Below are 19,029 nucleotides of genomic sequence, written 5' to 3'. Positions count from 1 at the left end.
GTACATAAATGATAGGCAATAACCATATTCGATGCGCAAAAAAAATATATTTCTAGGTCTATTAAAATAATTTCAATCCTACAGCTACTAGCTAGATTCAACTACAGCTAGATTCGTTAAAATAAATGTTGTTTTCAGGTATTTCAACTTTAAATTAGTCTACTGTAAAGTTCACGCATTGTCGCTTAGTCACGTTTGCCTTTCAAGCGTCGATATGAAAAAAAGCACATTTACGTTTTATGCTATGACCATTCTTTAGTTTTTTAAATTTCAATATATATATTTTTTTAAATTAGGTACACATACATCCATCCATTATTTTTACTTTAAACTTTGATAAGCGTGAAAGCAGCATAATTTATTATTCACAATTAAATTAACAAAATGATAATAAACTTATTGATGCAAAAATTCAACAATGATACAATTTCGCATGAAATGCACTTTCATAATTATTTTTATGAGGAAAATTGTTCTCAAAAATACTCATTTATTAGTCTTCTTATGTAGCTCTAAGTGTACCTATTGCATAATAGGAAATAATGGTTTTAGCTCCAATCTACAACGCGCAAAAACGTTATTTGATACAATAACGAAATATTAAGTTTTTCTCGAATTTCGTCGACTTGTACTAAACTTCTCAATTGGTGTATATTATATTTTAGCCAAATTTTGCCAAACATTTAGATTTACTCAAGAGTGTAGCTAATTTATTTTGTTTAACTACGTATTTATTAAATGGAAATACTAGTCTTAATAAACAATGTAAGGAAACTGCTTCATTGAGGCTGACATCAACATCATATTTCGTTGTGAGATGCACCCTGTGTTTCACCGCTTCAGATGTACGAATAACGGTACAAATGTGAGAAGCATATTTAAAATTGGTCGATATTTCTACCATTTTAACTCTGCAGGTTTAATGGGTGAAAATTTTTGTTTGAAAAACGTATGTGATGATTTTAAATTTTATGTTAACAATTTCATTGGGAGTGTGTGTTATATGATATATTATTGTAAAATTTAGCAGTATTATAAATAATATAAGAAACTTAAATATGATAAAGGTTAAACGTTGCTTGTTTGTTCGCTCTTGTGAATAAGCAACTTATACTTTATTTGTAGTCTGAAAATGTTGTCCTGCTTGTTTTGTTACCTGTTCTGTAATGTTTGTACCCTTAACACTATTTGATAGTCGATTGGGTTGGTTTTGTATAAAATAGTGTCTGAGTTTATTAAAAATACATTATAATAGTAATTATATTTCTTTTAATACATTACAGATTTGGATTAGGTGCTTCCAGTTCTACTTTTTAACGTATCAATAATATATTTACAATGATCATCACTATATTTGCTGTCCAATAATTGTTTTTCTAAAACATTTAAGGATTCATTATCCCAAGGTCGTATCCAAAAAAATAATGAAAATAATTTATAATACATGTTTGGATTATTAGCAGCTTCTGAACTAACAATATTTGGCAGATTTTCTATAATCATTGACAACTTAGGTTTGATGACTATATTAAATTTGTCATTGCTCTGTACAGCAAATTTATGAATAATATCTATGGTTTGTTCTGTAACTGAACTACCCAATAAAATGTCTGGTAGATTCTTGAGCCACATTTCATATGCATCATTGGCATGAAAATGACTTAGTTTATCATTAAGAGCAACTTTGCATAGGACCCCGAATATTTTTTGTTTCCATGATCCGGACATATTTTTATTGAAGTAGGCCCATATAATTTTCCGGAATAAGCCATCCATTACACTACATGTTTTACTCCAGGTACTCACTTCAGTTGAAAATATGGTGTGCATGATTTCAATGATGGCATCGTTTACTTCATCTTTAGTATTATGGTTGAAAGTTTTTTCTATATAATGCAAGATAGCAATAATGTCTTTATTTTGTAACTTCAAATTTATCTTTGGATTTAATAATATGAACAAGTGGCATATTTTCAAATTTTCTAAAACCAATTTTGAGTCCGTAATCACATTCTCAAGGGAAGTATCACTATTTTGTTTGGTTCTAACATTTGTCACATAAGGAAAAGCATTCACAAAGTGTAATGTATATAAATTTTTATATTTCTGGCAAAAAGATGATTCTATATCTGAACTCGGATTCTTCTTGTTGAGATGTTCTATTAGGTCCCATAACAAAAATATAATCTCAAGAGAATGTTTTAATAATGATGCAGCATCTTCACTTACAACAGTCTCAATGTTTTTTTCCTTATTCATATTTGGGCACACTTCAAGCCATATTTCAAATAATAGTGGCATCAAGTTGTCTATATAGCCTTTCAATTGTTCCACTTCATCAGATACAATCTCTTGAGAATTTTTGGATGATAGCATTTTCAAATAGCATACTGATGTGTAAGTTGGCTTAAATAATGGATAATACTTTAGCTTAGTTTGGTCAAAAACTTCTGTACACTCTGTTATAGGTTTCTCAAATTCAAGAACTTTGTTGTGGATGACAAATTTCTGTAAATAATCTTGAAGTCTATGAAGAACTTTAGATCTCCAACGAACACTTGTAATTTGGCTTTCCATATTAACTGTAAGTGTTCGTCCAGGTTTTGAGTCAATGTGTAATTTTGATATCATGTCTAAAAAATTTGGAATAATTCTATAAAAATCTTTTGCCATTTTCATTGGGGCACATAGAAGGAGAATGTCTAAGAATAGTAGAGAATCTTCTTGAATTCTACTGTTAATATGAGTCATAGCACTCCTTAGAAACGTAGACATAACATCAAAAAATGGATCTATCTTCTCAACACTCAAATTCGAAAGTATCAAGTGTAAAACTTTCAGTGATTCATGGCGCACCTAAAAATAAACACGAATGTTAATAAAAGTTCTACAAACCTTAATCAATATTTGGATAAATGAAAAATTTGTGCCTCAATTAAAAACATTCAATGTGGCTTAAAAATTTCTTAATTGATTTGTACTTAAAAGATTTTTATTTATTTTTTAAATGTTTTCTTTTATCACTCTGCACTTATCCACATTTATTACTTATTTATTTATTGACTATGGGCTTCTTATAAACCAAGGGTTAAAACAAAACCTCTGTAAGACATTAGTGGTAGCTTAACTATTTGTTTATGTAGTATATTGCCTCGGTCGAAGACTGAACAAATGGAAATTTATTGTTGAGACTTGAAAATCTGCAAGATATATAGGTTTAAACTGTGAGACTTGCCCTCCAAAGCTTCCATACATCAATGGGCAGGTACACAAGGTAATTACCATCACAAAAACTGGATGAAGACCTGAGTCTCTGTGATCAGATGTCGCTAGAAAGTTAGTCTCGCAGAAAGTTACCCTACAATAATATTTATTTGTAAATTAACATCCCTACATTGTATCTTTTTTATATAGGTAGGGAGAACTTGCAATCACTACAGGTCACAGATTGTTTTGTCTAAGCAACTATAATAGTTCATGGCCGAAGCCAGTATGTGGCCACTGTTGTGTACTTAAATCGCACAAGAACAGCTGTCCTATCAGCCCACGGACAGACCCTACATACATGACTATAGTTAACAGATTTTTATAGTAGATTCTGTTGCTGGTGATTGAACCAACTAGTTCATATCTGTATTTTATTATTTGCACAAAGGGGCACAATGTGATCAAAATCAATGATTCTTGTGTCTGAGCCTTCACAAGTCAAAGAATAATTTATGGCTTAGATGATGGGTTAATAAGCCGTTACATCCAGGTCACCATGGACAGCATTTCACAATGACAGAATACTTTGGAATGCAAGCAAGGCAATGCAGATTCTTAACGATGAGTTTCATCTCAAGAGTTCATGAGTTAACATGACTATATCTAAAAAAAATTATGCCCAAATGGTCAGCATTTCTGCTCTACACCATGAGTCAGGCTGTCATGTCACAAGTTAAGCATCAGTCTGTGATGTGAGTGAGGCATTGACAAATAACCCAGAACTAACATCTACAAAATAAAAATAATATTGGTGGGTTCATTGATTTATAATCAGTTAGAATACTTACGATTTTTTCAACATTCAAAATCATTGGACTAACTCCATGAATAATTAGTCCTAAATCTTTTTCTAAAATTTCCGGATGAGCTGAAATTAGTTCCGTGAGTCCATCGAGAGCGTCTTTCCGGGTATTTGTGTTAAAATGATTTAGACGTGTTATGAGTTCTTTAACATTCAGCTTTCGTATAGACAACGCCTCTTTCTCAGTACGTTTTTTAAGCTGCTCTTTAATGACAATTTTCTTCACTTTAAAATTTGTTTTAGTAACATTTGTTCCTTTAGGAAGATCCTTTTTGGCTTTCAGTTTAGTCTTTGCCTTTTCAGACTTAAGAAATTTTTGATAACGAGTTGCACCCGTTTGTGGCATGGTTTTCTTAATTAAAAGGTTAATATAATAAAAATAACAAACAAGTTGACCGTAAGTGGTATTGATTAGGCAGCTGTTTAAACTTCACTGATCCCACTCAGCTAGTCTTACTCAAAGTTGCACACCGTTCAATGGTTTTATCGAAATATAATATTGAAACTTAACAAAAATTATGTAAACAATAACGTTGAACACGACGGATCGTAAACAACATAACCTAAAAGATTTTTTTAATCGGCCATTGCAAAATTGCAAGGCATTAGGAACATACTTCATAACAATTTTTCTAAAACCCAGAAAATGAAGTAAAATATCTGAGTAACAACCAATAGATTTTGTATGAGATTAAATCAAATGAAATAAACTCATAGTTAAATGGTGAGAATTTCATGAGAGTTCAATAGACTTAGAAAACATGCAGATTTCGATTCAAGTTCCTAGACTTGTCCACAGTCACGGATACTAAAGCGGTAGGTAATAACTTAATAAGTCACTATTATTACATTTTTGAGTTTAAAGAAATTATAATTAACAAAATAAAACAAGTAAACTTTACTCCTGGCGTTCTCAAAGGTCGCCCTTATATTCATTTTTTGATATTATTATTGCGTTCTCAAATGTCGCCCTTATATTCATTATTGCTTAGATGAGTGGACGAGCTCACAGCCCACCTGGTGTTAAGTGGTTACTGGAGCCCATAGACATCTACAACGTAAATGCGCCACCCACCTTGAGATATAAGTTCTAAGGTCTCAATTATAGTTACAACGGCTGCCCCACCCTTCAAACCGAAACGCATTACTGCTTCATGGCAGAAATAAGCAGGGTGGTGGTACCTACCCGTGCAGACTCACAAGAGGTCCTACCACCAGTAATTACGCAAATTATAATTTTGCGGGTTTCTTTTTTATTACACGATGTTATTCCTTCACCGTGGAAATCAATCGTGAACATTTGTTGAGTACGTATTTCATTAGAAAAATTGGTACCCGCCTGCGGGATTCGAACACCGGTGCATCGCTCAACACGAATGCTTCTCCGTTAGGCCACGACGCGGCGACGACTTCAATTTATCTGAAATTAATTTAGGGATCAAATAAAATATATGAAACCAGTTTTAATAATTTATGTTATTACAATTAATTTATGTATATGCCTTTTGAAGATCTTGAAACATAATTACAGTCATTCGATTTTCAGACTTGAATTCCGTACTAGAGATCAAGGCATGGACTTCCTTGGAATTGATTTTTTTACTTTTATCTAATGTTCACTAGGTCTGAGAATCGGCTACTACCGTACAATGGGGTAAATAGGGACAAAATCGACCTTCAGATTGAATTTTAAAATAGTTCCAATTAAATAGTCACTGCTCAACCAAAGAAATAAGTTGAGTCTTGAACGTACCTAGGTGATAAAAACTGTTACATAATTTTAAAGAAATAATCGGTAAAATAATGGCCGTTCCAATTTACCCAGCGTCCGGGGTAAATTGACACGGTTAAGGGTTAAATTGGGATATTTGTAAGGGTTGTCAACTCGCAGTACTGCGATATATAGGTAGGTGCCATATAATTATTTATATGGACCGAAATGATGAATACAATCCATATTTTAAGCACAATACACAACATAGTGTAAATTAAGCTGGTTTCTATTCCGAAGCGATGTGACGTGAATGATAATCAACAATAAATTGATCAAAAAAAGTATGTACATGTTATATTTTAGAAAATTATTATTTAATTTCCTTAAAAATCACAACTCTGAAACAAAATCATAAAATAGAATAAAAAATAGAAAACAAAAGGACTGGAAATGCAATAATACAATTTTATTTAATCAACATTTTCAAAATAATCTTTGAGCAAGAGTAAGATATCAGGTGAATAAGATAAAAAACAGCTTTATCTGATTACTGCCATTAATAACAAAAATAAAAGAAATTCTTTCTAAGCTAAATAACTAAACTCAATTAATTCACTCACTCATAATTGGATATCTCGGATTTTTAATTAATGTTACATTTAAAATCTGAGGCCTGTTTTTATTTGTGTGTGCGTTTTGAATGTTAACAAAATCATGATTCGACGCGTGAATAGATTCTGAAATAACAAAAGTTTTGATTCGTTTGAGTTCTTTTAACTTTTAATTTTTTTTATTGCTATAAAGAACATACGACCGGGCAGATATTACAAGGTAAATGTCGCGAAAAAAAAGTAATTATATATATACTTTTTTTTTACCTATAATACTTACATAAACTAACTGATAAACACATTAACCTTCTTTACATCACGCAATTAAGTGATAGTATAGGCTAAAAAATCTATTATAAGATATCAGTGACAACCCTAACAAGCCATCCCTATTTTGTCTTTTGGCGTTCCAATTTTGTGTTTTCTCGTCCCTAATTTTTCCAGTCTCGTTCCCAATTACCCTACATACGTCCCAATTTTCCCCAAAAAGAAAGGAAAAAATATACATTTTTTATTTTGTCGAAACATTGTATTTAAAATAAGAATATTGCAACTTACCGTTTGTTGTGGTATTTCCAGGTGTATTAAAAACTTATATAAACTGTGATCTTATTGAAAAAACAACGATAATATTACTTTTTTTAAAAGTTCTGTAAGCTGTTTTAAAACGCACTTTTCAACCACTATTTTCAATTTAATTTGACGAATTTTTGGGACCAACTTAACTCATATTTAGTACTTCCATAGTTAACTTGGTTTTTCTTCTATACATTGATAAATATTAACATAAACAAAATTAGGTAGATTCCGTGCTACAGGTACTTTGAGAATCTTCCGCAGGTTTGTCCCAATTTACCCCAGGATCCCAATTTACCCCATGTCATGGTATCTATTTTTCATACCTTAAGTGATAAAGGCTGTCCACCCCAAACATTTATTTTTTATTTTGATTTTTTGCCTTCAAAAGAGGAAGTTATCAATTCGACAATAATTTTTTTTTTATGTTGTGATGAATAACTTATTTATTTGGATAAGGATTAATATCATCTTTATAAAAACACCTTCAGAAATAACGCTATAATTTAGAAGAAAAATTATTGGCATATAAAATGTTATAGTGAGCCAACCTTAACATATAGATATGCCGTCGCGGACTTTTTTAGATCTTTTAAAGGGGAACAATTCTGTCATACATTATTTTGGCGAAACTTTATCCGTTTCCGCAGCGCACGCAGCGGAAGCTCTAATATATTAAGTGTATAATCTATGGCGGAAGCTCTCAAAAGGGAAAAATCCCCGATTTTGAAACATTCTTTATTGGTGCTCCGTTTGTATTGCTATTAGCGTGATGTTATATAGCTTATAGTCTTCCTCAATAAACGAGCTATTTAACACTGAAAGAAATTTTCAAATTGGACCAGTAGTTCCTGAGATTAGCGCGTTCACACAAACAAATAAACTCTTCAGTTTTATAATAATAAGTATAGATATAATGGCATTTTTTGACTTTTATTTATAAATTTCCCGGGTTCCATATCATGTCTTAATTTATAATAAAATAATAAATACATTGTCATCTGAAATGGAGCAAAATGCAATTTATTTTATGTCACAATAAAAGTATTAACTGAATCTGCCCGCCCGAATTTGGTTCGAACGAATCACGATTTTGGTTCACTACTGAACCAAATCTGATCGCCTGCCGCTATTCGGTAGTGTGGACGGTTAAGCAGAACAAACGGCCGCGCGTTTCCTCATTTTATATCTTGGAGAAAATCTTTACGGAACGCGATTCAATTAAACAAAGATTTACCATGTTTGTGGGGTACATATCACGATTTTGGTCGCAACCGAGATGCTGGAAAGCAATAATTTACAATACTTAAGTAACGAAACTGAAAATTTTGAAAACGACAAACTAGAAAGAAAAAATTTTTGGGAGAATATCTAACTGTGATGATATATTTAAATTAAACTTCAATTCTCTTCTTAATGCAAGATACTTTATCATAACATGGCAATACGCTGCTCTTTTGCAGAAACGGACTTTCTCATAACAATATCATTTTTTGTGATCTGAGGTTTGAGTAAATTTAATAAATTTTCAAAGGTTTCACTGTTCATTTGTAGATATAATTTAAATTTATGACTAAATGCGTCGTTTTCTTAAATACAGTTTCGCCCATTTTATGATTTTTCAGCTTTTTATGTGGTGATTGTTGCTAGTTTTACTGCTACCACCATAATTTTTGTATCCAATGACATTATGACAACTGTGTGTACCTGACAGCTTACATGAGCAACTGTCCAATCTGGTGGTCTGTATCGAGAATGTATTTGGTAGGCGGACTTGGTCCGTTTGACTAAATTTGAGCATGTTTTAAAGCCTTAAAATAGTGTAAATTTACTAAGACCTCAAAAGGCTTTTTGAAAGATGTCAAGAAGCTACATCCATTTGTGCACCACATCCACACATTGATTTTGTTTCATTTTCCCACACCTTTGCAGCTGCTAAAAGTTTACGTTTTTTCAACTGATTCCTTAGGATCCGACAAGACTTGCATCTCGGATTTCTTTGAAATCTTTTATAGGCTTCATCACCAATTATGACACCTCTGCATTTTTTTGAATATCTGAAAATAAAATTCAATATATATGATAAAATAAGTATAAAACTTTTCATCCTAGTAGTATTACTAGCAGAGGAATACTTCTACCATCATATCAGGTATTTGAACTCTGCCAGAAATATGGGAACAGAGTTTGTATAGTAATCCGTAATACTTTGAATGATTCATTCTAGAAAATTCTAGATGGGTACATTTGATATTGTTGATTACTTTAAACATATTGGTGTAGGTGTAAACAGTTTAAGACTTGTAAAATTTCAAATAATCTTACTTGTTTCTCTTGATTTGGGTACCAACACACAGTGGCCATTTTTCAACAGATTTTAAGTAATCGTAAATATTTTCAAATGAACTAATTTTTAGATCTGTACATAATTCTTCATTATTTAAAAGAATTACCTGCAATGTAATTTTGTTTAAATAAAGTGTAGTTATTATAAACATGCCCACATAGCTATTCATACCGTTATTGATAAGTCTTCATTTAAACGTATATGATTTTTTATTTGCTTGCATGCACTATCAATTCTCATAAACTCTAATTGTCTAGGTTTTTCTATGTAAAACCAAAACTCTGGCAGTATTAAAAAGTTGCTAACATTATTTTTGAAATAATCAATAGTTTCAATCAGTTCTTGTTCCCTTGAATCATTATGCGTTTTCTCGATCTGAACTTGTTCTTGTAAACTTTCTTGACTTTGTTCTATGTAATCTGTAGAATAGCAACTGTTCTGCGGATCTATTAGTAGTTCCTGTACCTTGAGGATACTTTGCTGTTGGTCTAGTAAAGGATGAAATTGATGCTCAATTGTTGGCAAAGCTTCTTCCTTTAGTACTTTCTTAAGTAAATACGAAAAATAAATAACTTCACCAATTTTAATTTTATCATACATTTTTATATGCTCCTCTTTAAAATGAAATTGACAAATAGAGTCTGTTGCTTTTAAATTAATTCTCATTGACTTTGACCAATTTATTAACCTCGTTGGTGTCTACAACATAAATGGATCATTGTTTTAAATTATCAATAAGTACATGCAAAGGAAAGTGCTATATGAAAAATATTAAATAGTTTGCACACCGTTGGTTGAAAAAAAGACAAAGGCATTCGATTATTTTTTTTCTTGCCTGTACGCCCACTTGAACAGCTCTTCACCACACAAACTTTGACCATAGTGGCAAAATTAATTAAATGGTTCTGTATAAGGACATAAATTAATATGGGATTGGTACTACATGTGTAGTTTAAATTACAGTGAATATCACTATACATTAAAAATTAGATAATCAGTAAACAAGTTAAACCATCAATAACTCTACTACATTTATGTAGATAGTTTATTTTAATTTAAATTTTAACAAAATTTTCTAAAAACTAATAGGTAATAGGTATAAATAATAAAAAATGTGTTTTCTAAGGGGTTTTATGACCTGGTAACTAAGACCTTTAGGTCATATATTATTTTATTTTATATTCTTATTTTAATGAAAAATTATAATATGGTATGAAATGAAATGAAATGAAGATGATTAATTTGAGACATAAATCAACTGGGATGAAATTAAAAGAAATGAGCTGAGATGATATGGGATGAAGTATAATTTCCAACGGCTTTGTTTCATTTTCCCACATTTGTGCACTTAATGGACACTTACCATCAGCAGAGCCGTAATACTGGTTAACCGTCAACAGCGGCCCAGTAAAATCAAGGGAATAAACTGACACTTCAGTTGCCTTTTTAAAGGAAGTCGAGTAGACACATTCGGAGACCTTGTCTTATTTTCCCTCAGTTGTGTATTTTCACAGACGCTAAAAGATAAATAAGCCTCCATTATTACACGTTTAAACCTGAAGGAACACTTAACAAAAAAGAAGCAATTCACACCATTTCGCGTCTCACGTACGCGTCAATAAATTCTGCTTTTCGATCTTTGTTACTGAAGATTTAACTGTATGGGCTCTGTCCTCTTTGCCTATCCACTAGTGGATAATCATAGATAATAGGTATGAAGAATCGAACCATAGATATGACATGTAAATTGTAATCGAACAAAAAACATTAGACAACACATGTGTTTTGATTTGAGGTTTTCTTGAGGCTTGAGGTTATCTGCGGGCTATTATTAGCGTTTTGGTTCGAATTTAGTAACCCATTATTCAGTAAACATGAAAGTAAAAAAGCAGCATCGTAAAAAAAAGTATTTACACAAGTTAAATCGACGGCGTATGAATAGGAAACAAAAAAGTACAGGGAACGTTCAATGGTTCGTAATATCGAAAATATTTGAAATGTACTGCATCGTCCATAACTTTGTCAATAATATTTATTTAAATTACAGTTCAATTGTCAAGGAAGCATGGAATAATAAAAAAACTTCTGCTCGAAATCTAAGGGAAATGGGTCTTGTAAGTGATCCAAATAAAACTATAAAAATACCAAATTTCAAACAGACTCAAATTCAAAGGGCGAAGCAAATGGTAAACCAGATCGATTCAGATGAAGAAGTGGAAACAGTTGTAAGACTTCCACCAAAGAAGGAAGTAGCTGAGAAATTAGAAAAACAGGCCAAGGCGCCTCGGAAAAGGATGTTTATGTAAGGAACACAAACTGTTTACAAATTGATATTATTTTCCAAATCATTTTGTAAAGTTCTAAATTTAAAACTTGTGTTTATTAAAGCAAAATTGATTCCAGGTTACCTAAGGGTCAGGTTGAATTTATCACATATTTATTAGACAAATATGGTAACGACTACAAAGCTATGGAAAGAGACAAAAAGAATTATTATCAGGAAACTTGGAAACAATTGCGATCTAAAATAAAAACATTCATGGGTATACCTGCACAGTATAGTGTATACCTGCAGGAAAGAGGAATGCTGGACAAAGAATTGGATGAAGATGAATTAAAAAAACAAGCAATAGCATTAGCTATGGACGATTAGCTTTTAGAAAATATATGATTAAGTTATAGATATTGAGCCTTTCTATTGAACAATTTACCAACCTCAGAAGCATGGGTGAAACTAAAAAAAACAATTTGTCTTTGTACAATTACAAGTGTATTTTGTATAATAAGTTTTAATTATAAATTGGACAGTATCTTATTATTGATTTATTCAAGTTAAACTCCATAGATATCTTAGTGACTGTTTAATTTTATTGGGTTTTACAATCATTAGGTATGTCCTTGATTGGTTTTACCTTCTTTAATTCTTCATACCATTCCTTCTCCATGTCGAGTAGTTGTTGAGGTTTCTTGTACTTGAACAGAATAAATTGTTTATAATGCATTTTCTTTATAAATTACAGCTGCTACTTCCATGAAACCAGAACACATTACTGCTTCATGGCAAAAATGTGATGATGGTGTGACCTGTGCAGGCTTACAAGTTTACCACAAATAACTATGCCAATCATTATTTTTGTGGGTTTAATTTTATTATATGTTATTCCTTCCATTGTGGAATTTAATATTATTACATGAACATATTTGTTAAATACATATTTTATTAAACAAAATCCTGCGGTATTTCAGCACCATCACAATCACACCGTTGATTCATTAAATCTGCTATGGCAGTTAACCAGCAACATAGACCTTCCGAAACTGAGTGTCAGATCATTAGGCAAACAATTTCAGAATAAAGTTTGTACATACCATAATTATTAATGTGTTGAAATGATGAGAAGATTGTATATTAGCTTGCTCTATATTTAAGTTCAGCCTCTCAAGTTCAGGTATTTTAAACTTTTTAAAGTATTTTTTGTTTGTTGTTCTAATAACTATGCACCTTTCATCATTGTTTGCACTAATAGAATATGTTTCAATTGGGTATGGTAGATTTCTTATTCTCCATTCTAAATTTATTCTCGTATTCCTCCTGAATACTTGAGGCTAAAATTCCAAAAAAGTAATTAAAATATGTCCATTTAATCATCGAGTTCCAATCTGGCAGCCTGGTTCTGATTTGGAAGCCCACTATTCTGCACAGGTTCTGATCCCGGGTGGAAACCAGAGAGCGGGTGAGTGGTTTGGTGGATAGGGCCATATAAACATCCTTAGGCTTGCAGTCCACTCCTAACATTTGCAGACAGTCGAGAACTATATACCCAATGCACGGAGTATGAATTCTAGGTAGGTATGTTGGCATGGAAACCTTAATTTATGTCATGGTTTTGGGGTTAAGCTTTCTGCATGAAAAAAAACATTTAAACATTAAGTAAACAGTAAGAATTACTATATCAGTATTGCAAAAAATTAATATAATCATGGTAATCTTTATTATATTTTTATTGAATGACTAGCTGACCCGGCAGACTTCGTAGTGCCTCAATCGATAAACAAAAGACCTAAACTTTTGTAATTAAATAAACTTAAAACAAACAAAAACAATCCATCCGAGAGGGGGCGCATCAAAGGAAAAACAAAATTGTTATTTTTATTTTATTCCGAGCATTTTCATTCATTTATCTACCTTTTAAACCTTCTCTGGACTTCCACAAATAATTCAAGACCAACATTAGCCAAACAAGTTTTAGTGAGACTAACGAACAGCAATTCATTTATTATTGTATTGTTGTATTGAAACAGTGTTATGTGGCTACCAGATCCATAGACATTGTGATTATTTGGACTTTGAGACATAAGGTGGATGTACCAATAGTTTTGTAATCTTTTAAGACTTGGTATCCATAAGTAATCGACAGCCAAATAAATAGGATGGTGGTATTATAGTTTCCCCTACAAGTCAATTTAGGGGTAGGGACAGGAAGAATTTCAGCAGTAAAACGTAATTACTTTTAAAGGTCAGGATAATGTTACTACGTGTCTAATTTTAATCTTGACTGTAAGCATTTCTCAAAACTATTTCTAAGCTAAGGTATGATTAGGATATTTTTTTATAGATGATATTTTTGTTTTGTCAGCACTAGTATTAGGACAATACTTATTGGTAGAGCTTTTATATGACTGTTCCTGTTTGTATAGATACAATGGAGGAATGCAGTAATATAATGCTACTGTGTCATAGCAATTAAATGCACATGTAACATTCTCGCTAGGGTTAATTATAAAAATATAAAATTTATATTCATTACACAGATATCTACCTGGTCTTTGCATTCAGTTATTTCAGCACAATCACTATTTGAAATAGCATCAGGTATGGGATCACCAATTTCTACATGCCATTTTCCTTCACCACCAAGTTTTCCTTTCACCTTCCAAGCTCTACGTAATAAAACTTGTGTATCTACATTATATTCCTCTACCATTTCTCTACCGTCTTCGAACTTATAATGAATTTTTTTAACTTTTTCTTCCTTGAGACATGATTTTTCAGCATCTAGTAAAGTATGATACCAAATTGTGTTTTTGTACATTGTAGCCGTTCCACTTTGGATATTTCGATGCTTTTTGTCGGAATTTTCACAGGACTCAAAAGTCTCGATCAAACAAGTTTTTCGTTTCATTGTTTCTATAGTAACAATATTAAAAAGCATTAAACAGGCATAGTGACAGAACATATTTTTCTGAGGTTAATATTAAATAGTACATACCTAATCGTTAATTAACTGGCAGTAAAAGTACAATGTGTAATTTTATTATTCAACAATACGAAAGTTTTTTGTTAAGTTTTAATTGTTTTCATTCTTTTCTTAATCCATATTGGTGATGAATATTTATAGTGCAAACACAACTTCAAAATAATCCTATCTATATTTGTATCTAAATTCATTATTTGCTTTAATAGGAAACAAATATTTGTGTTTCATTAATATCAAGGTACAGCAATAAATAAATCAATTAAATTTTTCTAGGTATTACGGTTAGGTATTAAGTGTATAATCTAGACATGCGTAGTTCCGGACCTAAATAGTTCCTGGAACTATGTCCTCATATGGAACTATATCATTCAATCCGAATTGTCAAAATTAACATGTTCAGACAGTTCCATTTCCATTCCAAGTGTACTGTTATGCAGGAACTACGAACGCGTTGAACATGACGGACATGCGGACATGATTAGAGCATAGGTACCGCGCGGCGCGGAGGCGTGGCGCGGCGAGTCCACCCGAACGAGTCTCGAACCAACACGAGTCCACGTAAAGAGATAAGGCGACATATGGCACGAATACGAGGGAGTGAGATGGAGCGAGTGCATGAAACTGCGTGTGGAGCTCTTTCATATTACATTTTTATTAATATTGAAGTTATGCTCTACGACCTACGTGTTACAGTCGATAGTTGAATAAATTAAAATGTTTTGCTATGGATTTTGACCTTGACCATGCATCATTCCTACGAGCACTTAACCTTAAGTGTTTGTAGACCATTTCTTAGAAAATCATAATTCAAAATTAGAGAATTTTAAAACATTCACCACTTTCGCTATTCGGTATCTCGGTTATGGGAAAAAGGTTGTAAGGCTACAACGAGCTCAATTTAAGTTGTATATCAGAATAACGTGGTATTTTAATTAACAACTGATAGGTTATAGTTTCCGGTGCATCGTACAATACATTGAAAAATAATGAAAGTAGTAGAGTAGTTGAAATTATGACAAAGTAATTAGAGTACATTAATAAATTATGCAACCAGCTGTAACAATGAACCTAAAACTAAAAACCTTACAAAATAATAATTACAATAATAATTGCCATAAGCGGCAATCTATTTTTATATAGTGCTTTTAAAAAATTGTATTTTTAATACCTTTTTTGAAAAATATTGTGTAATAAATAATAACTTAATACGTGATTCGCTATACTACAAACAGCTACTAGACTTAACATGTCCGCGGAACTAAACAGCTTCAAACAGCTACTAGACTTAATATGTCCGCGGAACTAAACAGCTACAAACTACAAACAGCTACTAGCCTTAACATGTTCGTGGAACTAAGCAGTTCCGCGAACATGTTTACTGGAACTAGTTCCGACACTCAAAAGAACGATGTCATGTTCAATCCAGTTCCGAACATGATTAGCGCACGTCTAGTATAATCTATGGTATGTACCTATACACATTTTTTATTAATCAATCTGTGATTTCTTTTTTTTAAAGTTATTTTATGACCTGGTAACTAAGAGCTTTAAGTTATAGCTTATTTCAAATTAAATACTTATTTTTATGAAAAATTAGAATATGTAGTGAAATGAAGTGAAGGTTATTAATTTGAGACATTAATCAACTGGGATGAAATTAAATGAGATGAGATGATATGGGATGAAATATAATCTTAGTAAAATGGTGGTCATTTACTGAGATTTTTTCAGTGGAGTTTTTGGAGGATCCCGAGAAGTTACGTCTAGCGGCTTTGTTTCATTTTCCCACATTTGTGCACTTTCACAGATATTAAACGGTTAATAAACCACCGTTATTACACATTTAACTTGAAGGAACAGAAAATAGACAAAATAAAACAAATCACACAACTTCACTCCTCACGTTCCCGCCAAAAAGTCGAACATAGCCTCAAAAATGCTTACACCATAGAAAATTTGTTTGGTACAATTTTTCCTAGGAAAGGCAAGAGGATCGAAGCCCATACAGGTTAAACCATAGATAATGCACACGTCGTCGATTGTCACTATTTGTCACTTGTCATTAATGTCTAGCGAAACTGCATAAACTACCTACCCTATTTATTTTGTAAACCAATAAAATCGCAAACAATTAACCTATACTTTTAAGAATATATAAGAATATTATTCTTCATTTGTAATCTCAAAAACTAGCTAAATTCAGTGTATGTAGAAGACAGTCTATACGCAATATGCCTAAACTTCCCGATAGGTCGGTGACAGGTTCCGAATGTGTTGTTCCAATTTTAATAGTATTCAATGAAATTAATATGTATTTTAATATTTTATAGATGGATAAAATACAATGCTTGCGGACGGGTAATAGAAGGCACAAGAATTATCTGTTTTAAAGTACCTCTATCAAAGGTAAATTTAATTTCTTCTTTTAATAAATTGCAATGGTAAGCAAACTTGAAACACCACTTAAAGATACATTTTTTGTCTTAATATTCTTATAACAGAAAATCTTTATTAAATAAAGCAAATGTAAAGACATAACCAAATAATGTAAACATTAAAAAACTTCAATGAATCTTGCTTATACTTTTTTTTAAAGGAAGAAAATAGATCTCTTTTTATGAAAACACTAATTGGTTACCTTAATAAATAAAATAAATTTGAGTTGCTACAATAATAATCAGTATCACTTAGAGCTATGTACTTACATATGTAGATATGAGATTATGTTGCTTAAAAGAGTTTTATTTAATTTATTTATTGGGTACCAACATGATATACATCACAAATATTACAAGTAAAAGATATATTACTCACACTAAATGCTAACAGAATTACAGGGACCGACTTCATACTTTGATAAAACAAGTGGTTCATTAAATGGCTCTAAAAATATAACATTATAACTGTTAACATTATTTCTTATTACCATATTTACTACCACATACATTATAACATATCATAAATAAGTTATTGATTAAGGTTAAGGTTGCAGACGCTTTGTCTAAAATGGTCAACAGTCCCAACAAAAATGTCCAAAAATACCTGCTGTGTAAATTATTTTATACTCTAACTAGTCTGTTGGGGTGTTATGTATAACAATAAATCAATATGAGAACTAATAAGAAAAAATATTCAAAATATTAAATACAAATAGTGAAAATATAGATTAAAAGGCTAGAAGCAAGCACGCCATTTTGCTTTTTTTACTATTAAGTAAGACAACTTTTAACATGCTAAAGATTCTGTTAGAGATTTCTGAATACGTTTGGTCACTCCAATTTGTGGTAAACTTGCCCCTTCTTTTTTTTTTTCCTAGAATGTAATATGCACTTCCTTATTTAGAGAAATTGCGAACAGCGTCATCTAGGCTTCGTTCAATTACATTACGATTTAAGGAAGGTGGGTTTACTCACGTCGCTAACAGATGTCGCTGTGCGATGTTGTGTTGTGGCGGCTTAAGTTTAAATTTATTAATTCACTTTTTATATAAATACATGTGAATTTTGTATAGCAAAATTGAATGCTATTTTACAAAATTTTGTTCGTCAATTAAACATAGCTTCATTTGTTTTACAGTGATTCAGTAGAGCAGACAAGCCCACAGCCCACTTAGTACTAAGTGATTACCAACATGGCATTAACAACATGAATGCTGCTACCCTCCTTGAGTCATGGAGTTGAAGTCTGATTTGTATTCTAAACCGGCTATTCAGCTATTCGAACCATAAAATAGACTAAGAACTATTAAGATGGAAATTTAAATGACTTAGAAGGATAGACGAGCTGACAGCCCACATGGTGTTAAGTTCACATATTGAATGTCGCAGTCCTCATTAAGACCAAGTTGATATCCTAATTGCATTGCAATTACGGTTTTTAGGCTTCGCAAGACTGTTTTTAACCCAGACATACCTATGTAAATGTAACGGTAGTACCAACTCTGGATGGATCACAACAAATACCAGATTCTTTTTTTGAAATTTTTTTACAAGTATTTACGTATCACGGTTACTTCAGATGAAGTCCCTTAAGTGCTTAGATATTATTGAATAATATTTAAATCTGCTGGAGGAGATCGAACTACGGGATAATCGCGTTTAATTCCAACTGCGTCTTACCCATTAGGCTAATGATTAGACCACTATTAGTTCCGCTCCGTTAAGTGTCAATTACAATTAAAACAAACAAAAACATAACGTTGTTATATAGTCACTGGGCATATGTCTTATTGTATGTGTTTGGTACAAGTGTGTAAAACATTTTACTGACCAATAAAATTAAGCGTGTCGATTGCAACACCATTCATTACCGATATTCTTAATAACATTCCATTTGTAATATATAACTGTACTGACATATTAGGAGTTTACAGGAATAAAATAGTAATTTGTTTATGTGAACTGTCCTGTATAGATTACTGTAATCGACTTTAGTAAGGACTAGCGATCCGCCCT

General features: G+C 31.8%; 5 protein-coding genes across 8 annotated transcripts in view; 2 read left to right on the top strand and 3 right to left on the bottom strand.

Annotated features, from left to right (window-relative positions):
* Nucleotides 1-1,249: 1,249 nt before the first annotated feature.
* On the bottom strand, nt 1,250-4,651 carry LOC114240781 (testis-expressed protein 10). Its single transcript, XM_089737232.1, has 2 exons — nt 4,056-4,651; nt 1,250-2,856 (listed from the first exon to the last, which is right to left on the bottom strand). The coding sequence occupies exons 1-2, from the start codon at nt 4,413-4,415 to the stop codon at nt 1,291-1,293; spliced, it is 1,926 nt and encodes a 641-aa protein (XP_089593358.1). The 5' UTR covers nt 4,416-4,651; the 3' UTR covers nt 1,250-1,290.
* A 3,313-nt stretch (nt 4,652-7,964) lies between these two features.
* On the bottom strand, nt 7,965-10,446 carry LOC114240776 (uncharacterized). 3 transcript variants are annotated; one of them, XM_089737233.1, is made up of 4 exons: nt 10,106-10,446; nt 9,624-10,016; nt 9,296-9,423; nt 7,965-9,027 (listed from the first exon to the last, which is right to left on the bottom strand). In XM_089737233.1, the coding sequence occupies exons 1-4, from the start codon at nt 10,295-10,297 to the stop codon at nt 8,832-8,834; spliced, it is 909 nt and encodes a 302-aa protein (XP_089593359.1). In that variant the 5' UTR covers nt 10,298-10,446; the 3' UTR covers nt 7,965-8,831. The 3 variants fall into 3 exon arrangements, with proteins under 3 accessions (XP_089593359.1, XP_028027255.2, XP_089593360.1); XM_028171454.2 differs by having other exon boundaries at nt 9,489-10,016; nt 10,106-10,430; XM_089737234.1 differs by lacking the exon at nt 9,296-9,423 and having other exon boundaries at nt 9,489-10,016; nt 10,106-10,430.
* Nucleotides 10,447-11,045: 599 nt separating this feature from the next.
* LOC114240778 (nucleolar protein 16) lies at nt 11,046-12,000 on the top strand. Its single transcript, XM_028171456.2, has 3 exons — nt 11,046-11,289; nt 11,365-11,619; nt 11,721-12,000. Exons 1-3 carry the CDS (start codon nt 11,192-11,194, stop codon nt 11,968-11,970), a joined length of 603 nt encoding a protein of 200 aa, XP_028027257.1. The 5' UTR covers nt 11,046-11,191; the 3' UTR covers nt 11,971-12,000.
* A 64-nt stretch (nt 12,001-12,064) lies between these two features.
* LOC114240777 (protein DPCD) lies at nt 12,065-14,864 on the bottom strand. The gene is made up of 4 exons (XM_028171455.2): nt 14,588-14,864; nt 14,138-14,505; nt 12,687-12,923; nt 12,065-12,289 (listed from the first exon to the last, which is right to left on the bottom strand). Exons 2-4 carry the CDS (start codon nt 14,498-14,500, stop codon nt 12,185-12,187), a joined length of 705 nt encoding a protein of 234 aa, XP_028027256.2. The 5' UTR covers nt 14,501-14,505; nt 14,588-14,864; the 3' UTR covers nt 12,065-12,184.
* A 1,751-nt stretch (nt 14,865-16,615) lies between these two features.
* Ptp-h (protein tyrosine phosphatase) overlaps nt 16,616-19,029 on the top strand; it is a 61,810-nt gene continuing 59,396 nt past the window's right edge. Inside the window, exons 1-2 of one of the 2 annotated variants that reach the window (XM_089737236.1) lie at nt 16,616-16,826; nt 16,906-16,981. In XM_089737236.1, the coding sequence (XP_089593362.1) occupies nt 16,807-16,826; nt 16,906-16,981 (96 nt within the window). In that variant the 5' untranslated portion in view covers nt 16,616-16,806. The remainder of the gene's footprint in view (nt 16,827-16,905; nt 16,982-19,029) is intronic. The other variant, XM_089737235.1, reaches the window with a different exon arrangement.

Source organism: Bombyx mandarina, chromosome 23, assembly GCF_030267445.1.
Source record: "Bombyx mandarina strain Sakado chromosome 23, ASM3026744v2".
Lineage (NCBI taxonomy): Eukaryota > Metazoa > Arthropoda > Insecta > Lepidoptera > Bombycidae > Bombyx > Bombyx mandarina.
This window is presented reverse-complemented; position numbering and strand designations above follow the sequence as displayed.